Source organism: Acipenser ruthenus, chromosome 43, assembly GCF_902713425.1.
Source record: "Acipenser ruthenus chromosome 43, fAciRut3.2 maternal haplotype, whole genome shotgun sequence".
Lineage (NCBI taxonomy): Eukaryota > Metazoa > Chordata > Actinopteri > Acipenseriformes > Acipenseridae > Acipenser > Acipenser ruthenus.
The window spans coordinates 9,653,552-9,676,557 of NC_081231.1; the positions used below are offsets into that span (position 1 = coordinate 9,653,552).

Genomic DNA, 23,006 nt, shown 5'->3' on the forward strand with positions numbered 1-23,006 from the left:
TCTAACCCTAACCTCTCCTTCTCTTTTCAAACCCTAACCTCTCCTTCTCTCTTCAAACCCTAACCTCTCTTTCTCTCTTCTAACCCTAACCTCTCCTTCTCTCTTCTAACCCTAACCTCTCCTTCTCTCTTCTAACCCTAACGTCTCCTTCTCTCTTCTAACCCTAACCTCTCCTTCTCTCTTCTAACCCTAACCCTAACCTCTCCTTCTCTCTTCAAACCCTAACGTCTCCTTCTCTCTTCAAACCCTAACGTCTCCTTCTCTCTTCTAACCCTAACCTCTCCTTCTCTCTTCTAACCCTAACCCTAACCTCTCCTTCTCTCTTCAAACCCTAACGTCTCCTTCTCTCTTCAAACCCTAACCTCTCCTTCTCTCTTAAAACCCTAACCCTAACCTCTCCTTCTCTCTTCAAACCCTAACGTCTCCTTCTCTCTTCTAACCCTAACCTCTCCTTCTCTCTTCTAACCCTAACGTCTCCTTCTCTCTTCTAACCCTAACCTCTCCTTCTCTCTTCTAACCCTAACCCTAACCTCTCCTTCTCTCTTCAAACCCTAACCTCTCCTTCTCTCTTCAAACCCTAACGTCTCCTTCTCTCTTCAAACCCTAACCTCTCCTTCTCTCTTCAAACCCTAACCTCTCCTTCTCTCTTCTAACCCTAACCCTAACCTCTCCTTCTCTCTTCAAACCCTAACGTCTCCTTCTCTCTTCAAACCCTAACCTCTCCTTCTCTCTTAAAACCCTAACCCTAACCTCTCCTTCTCTCTTCAAACCCTAACGTCTCCTTCTCTCTTCTAACCCTAACCTCTCCTTCTCTCTTCTAACCCTAACCCTAACCTCTCCTTCTCTCTTCAAACCCTAACCTCTCCTTCTCTCTTCAAACCCTAACGTCTCCTTCTCTCTTCTGACCCTAACCTCTCCTTCTCTCTTCTAACCCTAACCATAACCTCTCCTTCTCTCTTCAAACCCTAACCTCTCCTTCTCTCTTCAAACCCTAACGTCTCCTTCTCTCTTCAAACCCTAACCTCTCCTTCTCTCTTCAAACCCTAACCTCTCCTTCTCTCTTCAAACCCTAACGTCTCCTTCTCTCTTCAAACCCTAACCTCTCCTTCTCTCTTCAAACCCTAACCTCTCCTTCTCTCTTCTAACCCTAACCCTAACCTCTCCTTCTCTCTTCAAACCCTAACGTCTCCTTCTCTCTTCTAACCCTAACCTCTCCTTCTCTCTTCTCCCCTCCCTGTTTCTTTCAGTGTTCTCCTCTCCTTCAACCCCCTCCCTTCCACGCTTCCACGCTCTTCCACCCTCTGTCACATCCCTCTCTGTCTCCCCTCCACTGTCCTTCTCTTTCCACTCTCCTGTAATCTCAATGGGAATGCATATGCCAGGTTATCACTATTTAGTATTAGTGTTTGTGTTACACTTTTACACATATCTACAGAACCATATCCACTTGTGTTGAAAATGGACTGTTAGCTTAAGAAAAAAAAACACAGAAACATTTTATTACTATTTTATTTTAAATTTTTCAGATTAGACTTTAAATCACTCATGAGCTCCAGTTCTGTGAAAAGGATCATGTGTTGGTTTGTTTTATGAGGCGTGTCTGAACCAGGTACACATTCTTTCACTGGCAGACAGTGTGTGGGCGTGTTCCTCAAGGGCTGTTTCTCAGGTAACAGTGCAGTAAAACCAGGAATTGTACTTTGACCTGTACTTTAGCTTTAGACAGGCTACTTCAGGCTAGAAAGCTGATCAAACAGATGGGAAGTTCTTGACAGAGTGTGTAAATCTTTAGAATACACTTCTCATATCCAAACTCAGCTGTACTGATGCAGTTTAAAAAGCTGTTTCTATTTATTCTTAAAGAGCTGAACTGAAGCACGAAGACAGAGTGCAGGTGAAAGTGAAAGCAGGTAAGCAGACTCTAAATCTGTGTGTTTAAATTTACAATAGCTAATAGACCAGCTCTCTTCAACAGTAAGTAGCGTGGTTCTGAAAAATCTAGCGTTACCCGTCCCTGCGTGCTGCTACAGCTGTTTAAATATGTACCTGTAATTATTCTTTTCATTGTTAACATCCTGACAACTTTGTACACTTATAACTTGAAAGTGTGTTTCAAAGCTCTTTTCAAAATGGCCTCTCTAGTACACTGATAGTGGAAGGATTATTGCCCACATTGTCAAACAGGGAACACAGCGATAACGATCCATGATGTGATATGGAACAGAAAAGCCAGAGCACTTACAGACTTGGTTTGTTAATGAGCAATGTAATGAGGAAGACACAGTCTGTGATTGAGATGAGAAGTGATACTGGTCAATGGTATGTGGTTTACAGTGAGAAAGAGCAATGCAATGAAGACACAGTCTGTGATTGAAATGAGAAGTGATACTGGTCAATGGGATGTGGTTTACAGTGAGAAAGAGCAATGCAATGAAGACACAGTCTGTGATTGAAATGAGAAGTGATACTGGTCAATGGGATGTGGTTTACAGTGAGAAAGAGCAATGCAATGAAGACACAGTCTGTGATTGAGATGAGAAGTGATACTGGTCAATGGGATGTGGTTTACAGTGAGAAAGAGCAATGCAATGAAGACACAGTCTGTGATTAAGATGAGAAGTGATACTAGTCAATGGGATGTGGTTTACAGTGAGAAAGAGCAATGCAATGAAGACACAGTCTGTGATTGAAATGAGAAGTGATACTGGTCAATGGTATGTGGTTTACAGTGAGAAAGAGCAATGCAATGAAGACACAGTCTGTGATTGAGATGAGAAGTGATACTGGTCAATGGGATGTGGTTTACAGTGAGAAAGAGCAATGCAATGAAGACACAGTCTGTGATTGAGATGAGAAGTGATACTAGTCAGTGGTATGTGGTTTACAGTGAGAAAGAGCAATGAAGACACAGTCTGTGATTGAGATGAGAAGTGATACTGGTCAATGGTATGTGGTTTACAGTGAGAAAGAGCAATGCAATGAAGACACAGTCTGTGATTGACATGAGAAGTGATACTGGTCAATGGTATGTTTTTACAGTGAGAAAGAGCAATGCAATGAAGACACAGTCTGTGATTGAGATGAGAAGTGATACTGGTCAATGGGATGTGGTTTACAGTGAGAGAGCAATGCAATGAAGACACAGTCTGTGATTGAGATGAGAAGTGATACTGGTCAATGGTATGTGGTTTACAGTGAGAAAGAGCAATGCAATGAAGACACAGTCTGTGATTGACATGAGAAGTGATACTGGTCAATGGTATGTTTTTACAGTGAGAAAGAGCAATGCAATGAAGACACAGTCTGTGATTGAGATGAGAAGTGATACTGGTCAATGGGATGTGGTTTACAGTGAGAAAATGCAATGAAGACACAGTCTGTGATTGAGATGAGAAGTGATACTGGTCAATGGGATGTGGTTTACAGTGAGAAAGAGCAATGCAATGAAGACACAGTCTGTGATTGAGATGATTGAGGAGCCTGTTTGTGAACGCTATCGAGTCAAACCCCATAGATTATCATTGAGGAGAGGAGCCTGTTTGTGAACGCTATCGAGTCAAACCCCATAGATTATCATTGAGGAGAGGAGCCTGTTTGTGAACGCTATCGAGTCAAACCCCGTAGATTATCATTGAGCTGGAGAGGAGCCTGTTTGTGAACGCTATCGAGTCAAACCCCATAGATTATCATTGAGGAGAGGAGCCTGTTTGTGAACGCTATCGAGTCAAACCCCATAGATTATCATTGAGGAGAGGAGTCTGTTTGTGAACGCTATCGAGTCAAACCCCATAGATTATCATTGAGGAGAGGAGCCTGTTTGTGAATGCTATCGAGTCAAACCCCATAGATTATCATTGTGGAGAGGAGTCTGTTTGTGAACGCTATCGAGTCAAACCCCATAGATTATCATTGAGGAGAGGATCCTGTTTGTGAACGCTATCGAGTCAAACCCCATAGATTATCATTGAGGAGAGGAGCCTGTTTGTGAACACTATCGAATCAAACCCCATAGATTATCATTGATCTGGAGAGGAGTCTGTTTTGTGAACGCTATCAAGCTCCTGAGGTTAAGACTCGAGCCTGTTCACGGGTCCAGTACTAAGCACCCTGTGCAGCTCTAATATTTATGACAAACTAGTATCTTTAATAGTTACAATCAGTACTTTAAACTAGTAGAGCTGAATAACTCTGAGCACTCTGTCAAGCTGCTTGCCTCTCTCTACGTAACAGAGACAGAATCACTGCTGTCTCTGCCACTCCTCTCCACTCCTATTGGCTGGGCAGCTATAGAGCTTGCAGCCTAAATACAATGATGTTAATGTAAACATGTAAATCCAAAACTAAATGAGAAAATGTTACACTTTCTGGCTCCGGTTTGGGAAATACTAAACCCCCATTTTCAGTGATGTTTCAGGTTTCAGCATTTGTTTTGGGCACGCCCCTAATTTCTATTGGCTGCTCTGTATGTCAGTCACACTGGCTACTCTTCAGAGGCGTGGAGTGATACACAGCAAACTTCATAACCTTGATAATGTCTGAATTATTATTATTATTATTATTATTATTATTATTATTATTCTGCAGTAGGCTATAGTAATCCTGTGCTGCACAGTTCATATGTGGTGATACTACAATGGAAACTGCAATATAATTTAAAAAACAAGCATACAGTCAGAAATCCAGTTAAGTGATTGTTTTGTACCCAGACAGAGGAATTTTGAAATTCAAAAGTCGTACAGCTTTCATTTATACAGTGGCTATGGGGCTAAATACATGTTGTGGAAGATATGAAATTTACACTGGCTTACCTACAGATGATGGATTATTATCATTATTATTATTATTATTATTATTATTATTATTATTATCGTTGTTTTAATAATATGCATCAGAGAGTTTGAGTGTGGGGTACATTTTCTCTTTTAATTGTCTTGCTGTCCTTGTGGGATCCACAGCATAGTAAAGGCCAGTGAAATTCTGGTTCTGATTCGGATTATTATTGAGCAGCGGGTCGACTGGACTTGCCTCTGATTCACTTGCATCCGACAGGCCTTAGGCCAGCCTCCACAGGCTCTCTGCTTATAATTGCAATGAATAAATACTGTGTCCTGCCATTGTCCATACACTGCAACACACACTGAGAGCCATTTCAACCAGCTTCTCTCTATAACCCTAACCCATGCACTGCAACACACACTGAGAGCCATTTCAACCAGCTTCTCTCTATAAACCTAACCCTAACCCATGCACTGCAACACACACTGAGAGCCATTTCAACCAGCTTCTCTCTATAACCCTAACCCTAACCCATGCACTGCAACACACACTGAGAGCCATTTCAACCAGCTTCTCTCTATAACCCTAACCCTAACCCATGCACTGCAACACACACTGAGAGCCATTTCAACCAGCTTCTCTCTATAACCCTAACCCATGCACTGCAACACACACTGAGAGCCATTTCAACCAGCTTCTCTCTGTAACCCTAACCCTAACCCATGCACTGCAACACACACTGAGAGCCATTTCAACCAGCTTCTCTCTATAACCCTAACCCTAACCCATGCACTGCAACACACACTGAGAGCCATTTCAACCAGCTTCTCTCTGTAACCCTAACCCTAACCCATGCACTGCAACACACACTGAGAGCCATTTCAACCAGCTTCTCTCTATAACCCTAACCCTAACCCATGCACTGCAACACGCACTGAGAGCCATTTCAACCAGCTTCTAACTGTGATACACAGGCAGGCTGCTGATAATCAGATCACTAGTTCTAACTGTGATACACAGACAGGCTGCTGATAATCAGATCACTAGTTCTAACTGTGATACACAGACAGGCTGCTGATACTCGGATCACTAGTTCTAACTGTGATACACAGGCAGGCTGCTGATAATCAGATCACTAGTTCTAACTGTGATACACAGACAGGCTGCTGATAATCAGATCACTAGTTCTAACTGTGATACACAGACAGGCTGCTGATAATCAGATCACTAGTTCTAACTGTGATACACAGACAGGCTGCTGATAATCAGATCACTAGTTCTAACTGTGATACACAGGCAGGCTGCTGATAATCAGATCACTAGTTCTAACTGTGATACACAGACAGGCTGCTGATAATCAGATCACTAGTTCTAACTGTGATACACAGACAGGCTGCTGATACTCAGATCACTAGTTCTAACTGTGATACACAGGCAGGCTGCTGATAATCAGATCACTAGTTCTAACTGTGGTACACAGGCAGGCTGCTGATAATCAGATCACTAGTTCTAACTGTGATACACAGACAGGCTGCTGATAATCAGATCACTAGTTCTAACTGTGATACACAGACAGGCTGCTGATAATCAGATCACTAGTTCTAACTGTGATACACAGACAGGCTGCTGATAATCAGATCACTAGTTCTAACTGTGATACACAGGCAGGCTGCTGATAATCAGATCACTAGTTCTAACTGTGATACACAGACAGGCTGCTGATAATCAGATCACTAGTTCTAACTGATACACAGACAGGCTGCTGATAATCAGATCACTAGTTCTAACTGTGATACACAGACAGGCTGCTGATAATCAGATCACTAGTTCTAACTGTGATACACAGACAGTCTGCTGATAATCAGATCACTAGTTCTAACTGATACACAGACAGGCTGCTGATAATCAGATCACTAGTTCTAACTGTGATACACAGGCAGGCTGCTGATAATCAGATCACTAGTTCTAACTGTGATACACAGACAGGCTGCTGATAATCAGATCACTAGTTCTAACTGTGATACACAGGCAGGCTGCAGCTACACTGGTGACACTGAAGTGATTGTGATGAAATGTAAATGAGATCCTTTTTATTCTCATGATGTTTTTCACCTGCAAAGCTGCTATGATTTCTATATAAACCCATATGAGGCAGTCCGTGTTTAAGATGCAGTTCAGAAGTGTCACTTTGTGCTTGATATTGTCACAGTTTAACATGGAAAGTGACTAAGCAATCAGAGTGCATCTTTTAGGACTGCCTGTATATTTGTTTCAGTCTTTATAGCTCTATTGCACTATAAAGTGGGGTATGTTTAGTAGTGCTGGTTCAATGTACAGTACAAAGTGCAGCATTGCTGAAAGTGTTCAGGATTATTCCCTTCTTAGAGCAGCTCAATCGTTGAACAGACAGGTAAATATGTATTCATATTTTTTGGTATTATTTACGTTATGTCAGTCAGTTTCATGTGTAATATTGTGGCAAACATGACATATCGATACTGTACGTTTAACAGAGAGCCACTTGCGTATAAAAGCTGAACAATTAGCTTGTTGAGGAGGCTTGCTGGAGGTCACGACGGGTGCTGTATGGAGGTTGGCGGTTCCTGTTTGCTATGCAGTCTGGGATGGAAGGCATTGTGTGATGTCATCAGGAAGTTTGGAGCTGAGTGCTGTGACTGATGGCGTGTTCGAACGAAACAATTTGAAAGGGAAAACGTTTTCTATATTATCAGCGGCTGCATGAGGAGAACGTTAACTAAACTACTTGCCAAGTATTTGGAACAAACTACGTGCCGGAGGCCAGATGAACAAACAAGGTTAACTAACCTGTTTGTTCCAGCGGAACAGGTCGTACAGCTTTGAAATTGGGTAGTTTGGTTTTAGGTCATTGAAAGGATTCCCGCATCGTTGTTTCGATTGCTAAAGGAAAATTGACATTTTTGTGACTGGTTAAATATCCAATACAGTCCCTGTAAGGAAGAGAAAATAATTCGAATATAACTGACTTGCAGCATATTAAATGAACATTACTCTGTCTATCAGAACTGCTATAGAATTACCGCCAATCCTTGTGTGTTACAGACTCGTGTGTTATTTTCTTTACTTTATTATTTTTCTCATTTATTTATTTTGTTTTGACCAGTAAATAATTTTAAATATTGCTTTATAGTATACAGGTTTTTTTGGGGGGTTTCTGTATTTTATTTTAGTAAATTGTTAATTAACTTTTGCTTTGTTGATTAATTGTTGGGTATGTATATTGCGTTGTGTGTGTTCGCTGAGACTATTGAAACCCGGCTTGCAGTTTAATAGTGTAAATTGGCTCGTGAGGGTATATTCCCGCAACCACTGGCGTTGATTACTAAAGAGTTGTCTTTGGTAACACAATGGTAAAGTTAGTTTGTCTCTTGGAAGGACCGTATTTAAAGCAGGTTTCCAATAGGGATGAAAAGCTTTTCATTGTCTTGTACTGTTAGTTACTACCATAGCAATTAACTGTCATTTTTTTATGTTTGGTTAATTGATATTTTGTTTTGTACATGTTTTGTTTCTTTATTCTGTAAAACTTGTTTTTTTTATTTTGCTTTTGTAATTTGGTTTCATTATTATGGGTAAATGGACTTAAAGCTGGAGCCATCTAAATATATATATATATATATATATATATATATATTTATTTTTTTTTTTTTTACCTCATAAGCAAGTTGTTTGGTTATTCAATTAATTAATAGTCCCCTTTTACTCTGGTTGACTAAATAGGACTTGAATAGGATAATGGGTTTTCTGGTCCTGGTAATGTGGTTAAGTTAAATAATTTGCTAGGACATTTATTACTATCTGGCACCCTAGAGCTTGACGCCGTTACAATATATTTCAGAAAGGAGACAGCCACCAATGGAATGAAATGAATGATTTATTGAATTGACAGACAGACCTGCCTGTAAATGATTACGTTGTTATTTGAATTTGGCTCATGGTCTTGCCCATTGGAGCTCGCTAGCCACCCCTGTGCTGGCAAAACTATAATACATTAAATATGAGTTAGATTAAACTAATGCCAGCGGGCAGGACAAGCAGCACCCGAGGCCACCTTCCCCCTGGACAAGACACGGTGCAAGGTGGAGGCAGGGGAGGAGGGGACCAAACAAACACTGAACGATGAGGGAGGAGGGGACCAAACAAACACTGAACGATGAGGGAGGAGGGGACCAAACAAACACTGAACGATGAGGGAGGAGGGGACCAAACAAACACTGAACGATGAGGGAGGAGGGGACCAAACAAACACTGAACGATGAGGGAGGAGGGGACCAAACAAACACTGAACGATGAGGGAGGAGGGGATCAAACAAACACTGAACGATGAGGGAGGAGGGGATCAAACAAACACTGAACGATGAGGGAGGAGGGGACCAAACAAACACTGAACGATGAGGGAGGAGGGGACCAAACAAACACTGAACGATGAGGGAGGAGGGGACCAAACAAACACTGAACGATGAGGGAGGAGGGGACCAAACAAACACTGAACGATGAGGGAGGAGGGGACCAAACAAACACTGAACGATGAGGGAGGAGGGGACCAAACAAACACTGAACGATGAGGGAGGAGGGGATCAAACAAACACTGAACGATGAGGGAGGAGGGGATCAAACAAACACTGAACGATGAGGGAGGAGGGGACCAAACAAACACTGAACGATGAGGGAGGAGGGGACCAAACAAACACTGAACGATGAGGGAGGAGGGGACCAAACAAACACTGAACAGGGAGGAGGGGATCAAACAAACACTGAACGATGAGGGAGGAGGGGACCAAACAAACACTGAACGATGAGGGAGGAGGGGACCAAACAAACACTGAACGAGGAGGGAGGAGGGGACCAAACAAACACTGAACGAGGAGGGAGGAGGGGACCAAACAAACACTGAACGATGAGGGAGGAGGGGATCAAACAAACACTGAACGATGAGGGAGGAGGGGACCAAACAAACACTGAACGAGGAGGGAGGAGGGGACCAAACAAACACTGAACGATGAGGGAGGAGGGGACCAAACAAACACTGAACGATGAGGGAGGAGGGGACCAAACAAACACTGAACGATGAGGGACGAGGGGACCAAACAAACACTGAACGATGAGGGACGAGGGGACCAAACAAACACTGAACGATGGGGGCCTAGATGAAAGAGGTTATTTATATAGTTCGATGATTACATATTCGTTTCTCCAGCACCTTACGTAAACAGTTGTAGAAACACATGGGAACATGTAACTGTCACAAAGACGGCCGGAGTGGGTGGTGTCAGACCAGAGCCAGGAAGTAACACACAGAGACTTGGTGTTTTGGTTAAGCTGAGCGCGTGATCGCGCTCAGCATTTAATAATTAACAAACAGAACAGAAAATAAAAGGGTTGAACACAAAACAGGACACGGCACTTGAGGCCAAAATAAATAGACAAACAAAACGAACTAAACAGTGCACAGACAGACGAACACAACACGGTAAGCAGATTTTACTACTACTTCTTATTATTCTTTTTCCTAACATTTACCTCCGCTCCAATCCCGTTCTCCACTCACCGAACACCTAACCACGAGTGAGTGAAAACATGCAGCTTTTATGCAGTTGTACCGAGATTCGATTGCTAGTCAATCATTCAATTGGAATCTCGGTACAACTGCACATGAATTAATTAAAGTGCAATTCCCCGTGCTCACATATTATTACTTTTTACTCCCCGTGCCTAATACAAATATACAATTTACACACACGTGAAACACAGACCCGCTTATATCCCATGTACCAATGCCTATACACCAACATTTACACACAACACGTAACATATAACATACACAGGGGGGGCACTTTGCCACAGTAACAAAATAAAATAAAAAGGTCCTTATGTGCCCTTTAACAAAATAACCGACGCAATGGCCAAAACAAAAAGTCTACGAAAACACTTACAGAGATGCAAACAGACACGGACGTAAATACAACACAACATGGAACACGGAACAAGTAATATAGAACAAAGAACACGCACCTCCACCTCATCACCAACATCAATCCTATCCTTACTAACTAACACCTGTGATCACACATTTATACACAGCCACATTCCCACGTGTTTTTGCATGGAGGATTTTAACTCCCTCCCTGCCCCCCCCCCCGCACACACACACATGCCTGGCAGGGCTTTTGCATTTCCACACTGCCACACAAGTATACAATTGCAGACAAATGCACTGAATCTAAAATACCCAGATCAGTAGTTTTGTAATAGCTGCTAAAGGCTCAATTAATAGAGAAGATACACACCTCTACAGCACCAATATCATGTATATAAATATTCACAATTAATTGGCGAGGCAGTTCTCATATAATATAACAGCAATCATACAGACCACATATCTAAATGGTATTTTAGTAAACCACTTAGTTAAGGTCAGCAACACAAACAGTAACAGATGAATCATCAAACAAGATCTGCAGTTTACCAGCAAACATCTATCCCAGTGTAGCATCAACCCCCCTTTCTCTGTCCTTACTGAGGATACCATAACATCTATCCCAGTGTAGCATCAACCCCCCTTTCTCTGTCCTTACTGAGGATACCATAACATCTATCCCAGTGTAGCACCAACCCCCCTTTCTCTTTCCTTACTGAGGATACCATAACATCTATCACAGTGTAGCACCAACCCCCCTTTCTCTATCCTTACTGAGGATACCATAACATCTATCCCAGTGTAGCACCAACCCCCCTTTCTCTTTCCTTACTGAGGATACCATAACATCTATCCCAGTGTAGCACCAACCCCCCTTTCTCTTTCCTTACTGAGGATACCATAACATCGATCCCAGTGTAGCACCAACCCCCCTTTCTCCTTTCTTACTGAGGATAGAATAACATCTATCCCAGTGTAGCACCAACCCCCCTTTCTCTTTCCTTACTGAGGATACCATAACATCTATCCCAGTGTAGCACCAACCCCCCTTTCTCTTTCCTTACTGAGGATACCATAACATCTATCCCAGTGTAGCACCAACCCCCCTTTCTCTTTCCTTACTGAGGATACCATAACATCTATCCCAGTGTAGCACCAACCCCCCTTTCTCTTTCCTTACTGATACCATAACATCTATCCCAGTTGTGGCAGGATAGCAGCAGAGGGAAGACTCAGAGACAGAAAGTGCAGTGAAACCAAAATATTTTAATTAACAAAACACAAATAAAAAGGCACAATGGCCAACCAAAAAGACAAACACAAAACAGGCTTTAAACAAACCCAAAAAAACCCCACTCACACTCTCTCTAACACATGTCTTCTCTCTGTTACAAACACTCACCTCTAACAAACACTCTCCTCCTAACAAACTCAACCACTCCCTTTTATACAGGTGCCTGGGCTAATTGGGCAATTCGCACCTCATTAGCCCAGGCACATTCCACACACTCACTGAACCACACCCCAAACTCACTCACATCCACTCTAAACAATACAAAAAACACAGAACCACCACAAAATAGGCTGCACCCCATCACACACCTCCCCTCCTTGTGTGCAGCACAACATGGCCTAAATGGCCACCTCCCCCCTCAGTCTCAAAGTCCCAGAAGAGGGGGAAGCACAGTGTCCATGGGGGTGGCCATGGTGGGAGGTCCGGCACCCCCCAATTCTTCGTGGCCGGCAGCTCCCTCTTCCGGGGCTCCCGCCACACTCTATCCTGCCGCAAAAGTGTGGCTGGGGGAGCTGGTCTCCTGACCTCCCCCCCCTTCTTCATGGCCGGCATTTCCCCTCCGTGGGGCTCCGACCACACGATCTCCGGCAGCGAAACTGCTGCGAGGGGAGCTGGTCTCCTGATCTCCCCCCCTTTCTTCATGGCCGTCAGCTCCCCTCCGTGGGGCTCCGGCCACAGTGTAGCGACCCCAGGCAGCAGCAGCGGACCCTCGGGAGGCGGCGGCAGCAGCAGCAGCGGACCCTCGGGAGGCGACGGCAGCAGCAGCGGACCCTCGGGAGGCGACGGCAGCAGCAGCGGACCCTCGGGAGGCGACGGCAGCAGCAGCTCCTGCTCCTCTCCCTCGGGTGGTGGAGGCAGAGGCAGCTCCTGCTCCTCTCCCTCGGGTGGTGGTGGTGGAGGCAGCTCCTGCTCCTCTCCCTCGGGTGGTGGTGGTGGTGGAGGCAGAGGCAGCTCCTGCTCCTCTCCCTCGGGTGGTGGTGGTGGAGGCAGCTCCTGCTCCTCTCCCTCGGGTGGTGGTGGAGGCAGAGGCAGCTCCTGCTCCTCTCCCTCGGGTGGTGGTGGTGGAGGCAGAGGCAGCTCCTGCTCCTCTCCCTCGGGTGGTGGTGGTGGAGGCAGAGGCAACTCCTGCTCCTCTCCCTCGGGTGGTGGTGGTGGTGGAGGCAGAGGCAGCTCCTGCTCCTCTCCCTCGGGTGGTGGCGGCGGGAACAGCAGCTCGTCTCCCTCCGGTGGCGCTGCCGGCTCCTCCGACAGCGGGGGTAGGGCTGGTGGTGCTGCCGGCTCCTCCGACAGCGGGGGTAGGGCTGGTGGCGGGCGTCTCCGCTGGGCTCCCTTCAGCAGCAAAAACAGCGGCTGCTGTGGAGCCTGAGCTTCACGCCCTCGTCCCTCCCAAAAAAAAATAGGGGTTTGGGCCTTCAGCTCCTCCCCTCCGGACACAGGACGCACTGGCTCCTCCCCTCCGGACCTAGGACGCACTGGCTCCTCCCCTCCGGGCCGTGGACGCACCGACTCCTCCCTCTCGGGCCGTGGACGCACCGACTCCTCCCTCTCGGGCCGTGGACGCACCGACTCCTCCCTCTCGGGCCGTGGACGCACCGACTCCTCCCTCTCGGGCCGTGGACGTTCGGGCTCCTCCCTCTCGGGCCGTGGACGTTCGGGCTCCTCCCTCTCGGGCTGTGGACGTTCGGGCTCCTCCCACTCGGGCTGTGGACGTTCGGGCTCCTCCCACTCGGGCTGTGGACGTTCGGGCTCCTCCCACTCGGGCTGTGGACGTTCGGGCGCCTCCCACTCGGGCTGTTACAGCGGCAGCTCCTCCTCCTCATACTGGGTGGGGCAGATGGCCACTGTGTGTCCATATGCCCCACAGCCGGGGCACAACTCTGCCGCGAGCCCTTTTAAAAATAGCTCCCAGCTGTCATCTGCCTCCTCCTGGGCCAGCTCCATTTTCCTCCACCTCATCCTCTCTTCCCTTTTTTTTTTTTTAAACAAAACAAAAAAACTGCACTTCTGCTCTGAGTCTCCAGGGGGCGCTATCCCACTTCTGACACCAACCTGTGGCAGGATAGCAGCAGAGGGAAGACTCAGAGACAGAAAGTGCAGTGAAACCAAAATATTTTAATTAACAAAACACAAATAAAAAGGCACAATGGCCAACCAAAAAGACAAACACAAAACAGGCTTTAAACAAACCCAAAAAAACCCCACTCACACTCTCTCTAACACATGTCTTCTCTCTGTTACAAACACTCACCTCTAACAAACACTCACCTCTAACAAACACTCTCCTCCTAACAAACTCAACCACTCCCTTTTATACAGGTGCCTGGGCTAATTGGGCAATTCGCACCTCATTAGCCCAGGCACATTCCACACACTCACTGAACCACACCCCAAACTCACTCACATCCACTCTAAACAATACAAAAAACACAGAACCACCACAAAATAGGCTGCACCCCATCACACAGTGTAGCACCAACCCCCCTTTCTCCTTTCTTACTGAGGATAGAATAACATCTATCCCAGTGTAGCACCAACCCCCCTTTCTCTTTCCTTACTGAGGATACCATAACATCTATCCCAGTGTAGCACCAACCCCCCTTTCTCTTTCCTTACTGAGGATAGAATAACATCTATCCCAGTGTAGCACCAACCCCCCTTTCTCTTTCCTTACTGAGGATACCATAACATCTATCCCAGTGTAGCACCAACCCCCCTTTCTCTTTCCTTACTGAGGATACCATAACATCTATCCCAGTGTAGCACCAACCCCCCTTTCTCTTTCCTTACTGAGGATACCATAACATCTATCCCAGTGTAGCACCAACCCCCCTTTCTCTATCCTTACTGATACCATAACATCCATCTCAGTGTAGCACCAACCCCCCTTTCTCTTTCCTTACTGAGGATACCATAACATCTATCCCAGTGTAGCACCAACCCCCCTTTCTCTTTCCTTACTGAGGATACCATAACATCTATCCCAGTGTAGCACCAACCCCCCTTTCTCTTTCCTTACTGATACCATAACATCTATCCCAGTGTAGCACCAACCCCCCTTTCTCTTTCCTTACTGAGGATACCATAACATCTATCCCAGTGTAGCACCAACCCCCCTTTCTCTATCCTTACTGAGGATACCATAACATCTATCCCAGTGTAGCACCAACCCCCCTTTCTCTTTCCTTACTGAGGATAGAATAACATCTATCCCAGTGTAGCACCAACCCCCCTTTCTCTTTCCTTACTGAGGATACCATAACATCCATCCCAGTGTAGCACCAACCCCCCTTTCTCTTTCCTTACTGAGGATACCATAACATCTATCCCAGTGTAGCACCAACCCACCTTTCTCTTTCATTACTGAGGATACCATAACATCTATCCCAGTGTAGCACCAACCCCCCTTTCTCTTTCCTTACTGAGGATACCATAACATCTATCCCAGTGTAGCACCAACCCCCCTTTCTCTATCCTTACTGAGGATACCGTAACATCTATCCCAGTGTAGCACCAACCCCCCTTTCTCTTTCCTTACTGAGGATAGAATAACATCTATCCCAGTGTAGCACCAACCCCCCTTTCTCTTTCCTTACTGAGGATACCATAACATCTATCCCAGTGTAGCACCAACCCCACTTTCTCTTTCCTTACTGAGGATAGAATAACATCTAGCCCAGTGTAGCACCAACCCCCCTTTCTCTTTCCTTACTGAGTATACATAACATCTATCCCAGTGTAGCACCAACCCCCCTTTCTCTTTCCTTACTGAGGATACCATAACATCTATCCCAGTGTAGCACCAACCCCCCTTTCTCTATCCTTACTGAGGATACCATAACATCTATCCCAGTGTAGCACCAACCCCCCTTTCTCTTTCCTTACTGAGGATACCATAACATCCATCCCAGTGTAGCACCAACCCCCCTTTCTCTATCCTTACTGAGGATACCATAACATCTATCCCAGTGTAGCACCAACCCCCCTTTCTCTTTCCTTACTGAGGATAGAATAACATCTATCCCAGTGTAGCACCAACCCCCCTTTCTCTTTCCTTACTGAGGATACCATAACATCTATCCCAGTGTAGCACCAACCCCCCTTTCTCTATCCTTACTAATACCATAACATCTATCCCAGTGTAGCACCAACCCCCCTTTCTCTTTCCTTACTGAGGATAGAATAACATCTATCCCAGTGTAGCACCAACCCCCCTTTCTCTTTCCTTACTGAGGATACCATAACATCCATCCCAGTGTAGCACCAACCCCCCTTTCTCTTTCCTTACTGAGGATACCATAACATCTATCCCAGTGTAGCACCAACCCACCTTTCTCTTTCATTACTGAGGATACCATAACATCTATCCCAGTGTAGCACCAACCCCCCTTTCTCTTTCCTTACTGAGGATACCATAACATCTATCCCAGTGTAGCACCAACCCCCCTTTCTCTTTCCTTACTGAGGATACCATAACATCTATCCCAGTGTAGCACCAACCCCATCTTTCTCTATCCTTACTGAGGATACCGTAACATCTATCCCAGTGTAGCACCAACCCCCCTTTCTCTTTCCTTACTGAGGATAGAATAACATCTATCCCAGTGTAGCACCAACCCCCCTTTCTCTTTCCTTACTGAGGATACCATAACATCTATCCCAGTGTAGCACCAACCCCCCTTTCTCTTTCCTTACTGAGGATACCATAACATCTATCCCAGTGTAGCACCAACCCCCCTTTCTCTTTCCTTACTGAGGATAGAATAACATCTATCCCAGTGTAGCACCAACCCCCCTTTCTCTTTCCTTACTGAGTATACATAACATCTATCCCAGTGTAGCACCAACCCCCCTTTCTCTTTCCTTACTGAGGATACCATAACATCTATCCCAGTGTAGCACCAACCCCCCTTTCTCTATCCTTACTGAGGATACCATAATATCTATCCCAGTGTAGCACCAACCCCCCTTTCTCTTTCCTTACTGAGGATACCATAACATCTATCCCAGTGTAGCACCAACCCCCCTTTCTCTTTCCTTACTGAGGATAGAATAACATCTATCCCAGTGTAGCACCAACCCCCTTTCTCTATCCTTACTGAGGATACCATAACATCTATCCCAGTGTAGCACCAACCCCCCTTTCTCTTTCCTTACTGAGGATACCATAACATCCATCCCAGTGTAGCACCAACCCCCCTTTCTCTTTCATTACTGAGGATACCATAACATCTATCCCAGTGTAGCACCAACCCCCCTTTCTCTTTCCTTACTGAGGATAGAATAACATCTATCCCAGTGTAGCACCAACCCCCCTTTCTCTTTCCTTACTGAGGATACCATAACATCTATCCCAGTGTAGCACCAACCCCCCTTTCTCTTTCCTTACTGAGGATACCATAACATCTATCACACAGTACGTTTACATGACAAAGCAAAACTGAATCAGAAAACTGGTTTTCTTAAAACGTCACTTTTCTGTGTTTACATGATTAATGATAGAAAATCTAATTAGAATTCAACTGTATACATGAATTGAAGTTTTCGGAAAAGGCAGGATATTTTTGCATGCAAAGTACTGTAGTAGCCAAGTACTCTTTGAAGACTGGACATTTCTGCGATAGAACGGAGACCAATCCAATAAGTGCTTTATCGAAGTGTCAGGTCTTAAATTCAAAGATTACTATCCTATATCTCTATTCAGATTACCCACAATGTGCAATCAGCCTTTCCAACAGCTCATCTTGTTCTATATTACCAGTTTCTTTTGCAGACATTATTTTAAATTCTCACATCATTTTAAAGCTGTAAAACATTTTCTGCATCAGTATGGGCTATTAATAAATACATACGGTCTTCAACAAATGTATTACTTTATCCCTAACTTGATAAATGGATGCATGCAGACTGACTACAGATTATTATTATTTTCTCTGTTTTCTAAAACCACGTGCAGGAGAAAAGGGTCAAAGTGTGCACATGCGCAGTACGCTATTTCAAGTTTTCTGAAAAGTGTATTTACATGATAGACATTTTGTTAGTTTTCAGAATTTAATCAGAAATTTCTAGGTGCTGTTTTCTGAAAACTTACTTTCGGAATATTCCGATACATTTTCTAAAAACTGTGTTTACATGACTTTTGATATTGGAATTAGTTTTAGCACCAACCCCCCTTTCTCTTTCCTTACTGAGGATACCGTAAAGCAGTCACTGTCACTCAAACACTTGTGTTGTTTTCCAGGGAAATGAAGATGGGATTCCTGGGGAGGACCTGTCTCATTGTCTTGAGTTTGCTACCAGCTGTTTCTACACAAGGTGAGAGGGACTGTAGAAATGAAACTGATGAAGAGACACATCACTAATGCTACCCTGAAGATATTTCAACAGAACAGATTCACTGAGATACAAGATCACAAGTTCAGAGATGTCCTGTTTTTATAGGAAGGGGAATTGTAGTTCAATTTGCCTGTTCAGTCACCTCTTACTAACAGTGCACTGGGGCTTTGGTTGAGTTCGAGACCAGTGGGTCTAATGTACCAACTGGGTCTAATGTAGCTGGATGTTTAGTGTAGAAGTCCCAGGATCACAGCTTATAGCTCGTATCTCATAGCTGGATGTTTAGTGTAGAAGTCTCAGGGTCACAGCTTATAGCTCATATCTCATAGCTGGATGTTTAGTGTAGAAGTCCCAGGGTCACAGCTTATAGCTCATATCTCATAGCTGGATGTTTAGTGTAGAAGTCCCAGGGTCACAGCTTATAGCTCATATCTCATAGCTGGATGTTTAGTGTAGAAGTCCCAGGGTCACAGCTTATAGCTCATATCTCATAGCTGGATGTTTAGTGTAGAGCTCCCAGGGTCACAGCTTATAGCTCATATCTCATAGCTGGATGTTTAGTGTACAAGTCCCAGGATCACAGCTTATAGCTCGTATCTCATAGCTGGATGTTTAGTGTACAAGTCCCAGGGTCACAGCTTATAGCTCATATCTCATAGCTGGATGTTTAGTGTAGAAGTCCCAGGGTCACAGCTTATAGCTCATATCTCATAGCTGTGTGCTTCTTCTTCTACTAGGGTACTGTTTGAGTAAATGCTTGTTTGTTTCTAATTGCCAGTGTTTTGTTTTTCAGAAGGCAGCTCTGTTGTTGGCTCTGATCAGCCCCTCATCGCCTCTGCTGGTGAAGATATCTTCCTGCCCTGTCACATCACCCCCAGTCTTAGTGCTGTGGACATGGACGTGAGGTGGTTCAGACAGAAATTCAGGATCCCAGTTCATTTATATGAAGATCGAAGGGATCGCACAGATGTTCAGGACAGTGACTATCGGGGCCGCACTGCTCTCTCTAGAGTGGGGCTGCAGGAAGGCATTCTCTCTCTGAACCTGAGAAACCTCCGTCCCTCTGATAGTGGGGTCTATTCCTGCTATGCCACTGATGGAATCTGGGATGGACAAGGAAAGACTGAACTGATAGTCAGAGGTCAGTGCTGAATTGCAATGTGTTTTCATCTGAAATAACACATCCATATCCTGGAGACCTGGCTGCTGTGTCTATCTGTGTGTGTCTCACTGTCTCTATTCCCTGACAGTCTATATGTGTGTGTCTCACTGTCTCTATTCCCTGACAGCTCTGGGGACCCAGCCCTCAATCTCTATGGACTCTACACAAGGAGACCAGACCCGGCTGGTGTGCAGATCAGAGGGGTGGAGCCCTGAACCTGAAGTGATCTGGAGAGACAGGGATGGAAACGATGTGACATCACTGTCCAGCCCAACAGTGCAGAGGGACAGTCAGGGGTTCCTCAGTGTCAGCAGCTACATCAAAATCAAACAGCAGTCCAACGTGTTCTCCTGTCTGGTTAGAAGTAAAACACCCAAACCAGACTGGGAATCCAAACTCCACATATCCAGTGAGTACCACATGTTTGTGGATTGAGCCGGACTGACACTGACCATAGATTAAAGTCACCTTGATGAGTAAAGCACTGCTACACCTGTGAAACAAACACATGAATTAGTGGGCCAGTCAATATCTGAATCAATGAAGGGGTGCTGGATCAGTGTTGGGAGGGGTGTGTTGAATGCTCACTATGAGGGGTGTGGTCAGTGTTGGGAGGGGTGTGTGGAATGCTCACTATGAGGGGTGTGGCTCAGTGTTGGGAGGGGTGTGTGGAATGCTCACTATAAGGGGGTGTAGCTCAGTGTTGGGAGGGGTGTGTGGAATGCTCACTATGAGGGGTGTGGTCAGTGTTGGGAGGGGTGTGTGGAATGCTCACTATGAGGGGTGTGGTTCAGTGTTGGGAGGGGTGTGTGGAATGCTCACTATGAGGGGTGTGGTCAGTGTTGGGAGTGGTCTGTGGAATGCTCATATGAGGGGGTGTGGTCAGTGTTGGGAGGGGTGTGTGGAATGCTCACTATGAGGGGTGTGGTCAGTGTTGGGAGCGGTGTGTGGAATGCTCACTATGAGGGGTGTGGTCAGTGTTGGGAGGGGTGTGTGGAATGCTCACTATGAGGGGGTATGGTCAGTGTTGGGAGGGGTGTGTGGAATGCTCACTATGAGGAGTGTGGTCAGTGTTGGGAGGGGTGTGTGGAATGCTCACTATGAGGGGTGTGGTCAGTGTTGGGAGGGGTGTGTGGAATGCTCACTATGAGGGGTGTGGTCAGTGTTGGGAGGGGTGTGTGGAATGCTCACTATGAGGGGTGTGGTCAGTGTTGGGAGGGGTGTGTGGAATGCTCACTATGAGGGGTGTGTCTCAGTGTTGGGAGGGGTGTGTGGAATGCTCACTATGAGGGGTGTGGTCAGTGTTGGGAGGGGTGTGTGGAATGCTCACTATGAGGGGTGTGGTCAGTGTTGGGAGGGGTGTGTGGAATGCTCACTATGAGGGGGTGTGGTCAGTGTTGGGAGGGGTGTGTGGAATGCTCACTATGAGGGGTGTGGTCAGTGTTGGGAGGGGTGTGTGGAATGCTCACTATGAGGGGTGTGGTCAGTGTTGGGAGGGGTGTGTGGAATGCTCACTATGAGGGGTGTGGTCAGTGTTGGGAGGGGTGTGTGGAATGCTCACTATGAGGGGTGTGGTCAGTGTTGGGAGGGGTGTGTGGAATGCTCACTATGAGGGGTGTGGTCAGTGTTGGGAGGGGTGTGTGGAATGCTCACTATGAGGGGTGTGGTCAGTGTTGGGAGGGGTGTGTGGAATGCTCAGTATGAGGGGGTGTGTCTCAGTGTTGGGAGGGGTGTGTGGAATGCTCACTATGAGGGGTGTGTCTCAGTGTTGGGAGGGGTGTGTGTGTTCCAGTGTGTTGAGCTGCTGTGTTGTTTTCCAGGTGATTTTTTCCCAGGAGTCTCTGGATGGATGGTGGCTTTCTTCTTGACTTTAGCTCTCAGTATTGGAGCCATTCCTCTGCTGGCTATCCAATGGAGAAGGATGGATGGTATGAACTTTATCATTATCATGAGGCATTTCCTATAGCTCTGTGCATTTTAAACATGTCAAACAGGTTTACAATAATATGGACTGTTCTGTTTTTCTTCTAGCCATGGAGAGAAAGCTTGAGCCTATGGGTAAGTAAAGCACTTAATGAAGAGATGCTGAAAACCCATTCCAGGTTTCTGCAGCAGTATCTTAAACTACGACACCCATAAATAAAGACATCCCTGGACCGGAAATCCAACTCATTAGAAATGATTGTAAATAATAAGTAAATAATAATAAATATAATTGTTTTTATACATTGCAATTGTTATTTTATTGTTTCCAGGACCCTATTGTAAATGAGACCTGATTAAATAAATTCATAAATTAAATCTCCTGGTTAAATAAATTAATCTATTCAAATTTAAATTTTGGGGGTTGTTTTTGGACAAATATTTCCTCATGGAGGGATGTTGAAAATTGTTACAATATACAATATTAGTTTGTATGTTTCAAAATAACCACACACGGTTCTGTCTGATTCATTTTAATCTGCACTGGAGCTGAAATAACCACACACTGTTCTGTCTGATTCATTTTAATCTGCACTGGAGCTGAAATAACCACACACTGTTCTGTCTGATTCATTTTAATCTGCACTGGAGCTGAAATAACCACACACTGTTCTGTCTGATTCATTTTAATCTGCACTGGAGCTGAAATAACCACACACTGTTCTGTCTGATTCATTTTAATCTGCACTGGAGCTGAAATAACCACACACTGTTCTGTCTGATTCATTTTAATATGTACTGGAGCTGAAATAACCACACACTGTTCTGTCTGATTCATTTTAATCTGCACTGGAGCTGAAATAACCACACACTGTTCTGTCTGATTCATTTTTTTAGCTGCTCACCACCTTCGTGAGGAACTTGGTAAGAACTGTTTTCATAACTTTATTTGTAGAATTACTGTAAATGTTTCTATCTGTCTATCTATGTACTTATGCTGTCTGTCTGTCGCTGTGTCTGTCGGGAGTGCTTGCAGTGTGTGTGCAGAGTGCGGAGCTCAGAGTGAGTGAGGGGTTCTCCTCTGCGTGTGCAGAGTGCGGAGCTCAGAGTGAGTGAGAGGTTCTCTGCGTGTGCAGAGTGTGGAGCTCAGAGTGAGTGAGGGGTTCTCCTCTGCTTTTTTTTCTTCTTTTTTATTTTTCATCCTTTATTTCTTCTGTCATGGTTTTGTAAAAAGAAACTGATTAATAGTTTGGTCTTTTATAAATTAACGGCCGTGATGGCCAAAGTTGGGGGGGGGGGGATCCCTAGGGGATCAAGTCCCAATTCTGAAAATATTAAACAAAGAAATGGTATAAACATTGTAGTGAATGTGTCTGTCCCTTTTGAGAAATGTGTGGTCGAATTTGGAAAAGTAATCAGTAGTCGGCTTCACGTATGAACAAGTTTGTTGTCGTGTTCCTGAGAAATGAAACAATAGTTTTGGAAATTGTTCAGCAAGGTTTGGTTATTGATGGAGTGTTAGTGTCTGTTCTGCCTCTTGCAGCTCCCGCTAGGAAAATAAG

General features: G+C 45.1%; 1 protein-coding gene across 1 annotated transcript in view; it reads left to right on the plus strand.

Moving 5' to 3' along the window:
* Window positions 1-1,709: 1,709 nt before the first annotated feature.
* LOC117970748 (butyrophilin subfamily 3 member A1-like) overlaps window positions 1,710-23,006 on the plus strand; it is a 41,701-nt gene continuing 20,404 nt past the window's right edge. The window contains exons 1-7 of the mRNA XM_059011953.1: window positions 1,710-1,910; window positions 18,265-18,338; window positions 19,153-19,500; window positions 19,649-19,930; window positions 21,342-21,449; window positions 21,553-21,579; window positions 22,342-22,368. Of these exons, the coding sequence (XP_058867936.1) occupies window positions 18,269-18,338; window positions 19,153-19,500; window positions 19,649-19,930; window positions 21,342-21,449; window positions 21,553-21,579; window positions 22,342-22,368 (862 nt within the window). The 5' untranslated portion in view covers window positions 1,710-1,910; window positions 18,265-18,268. The remainder of the gene's footprint in view (window positions 1,911-18,264; window positions 18,339-19,152; window positions 19,501-19,648; window positions 19,931-21,341; window positions 21,450-21,552; window positions 21,580-22,341; window positions 22,369-23,006) is intronic.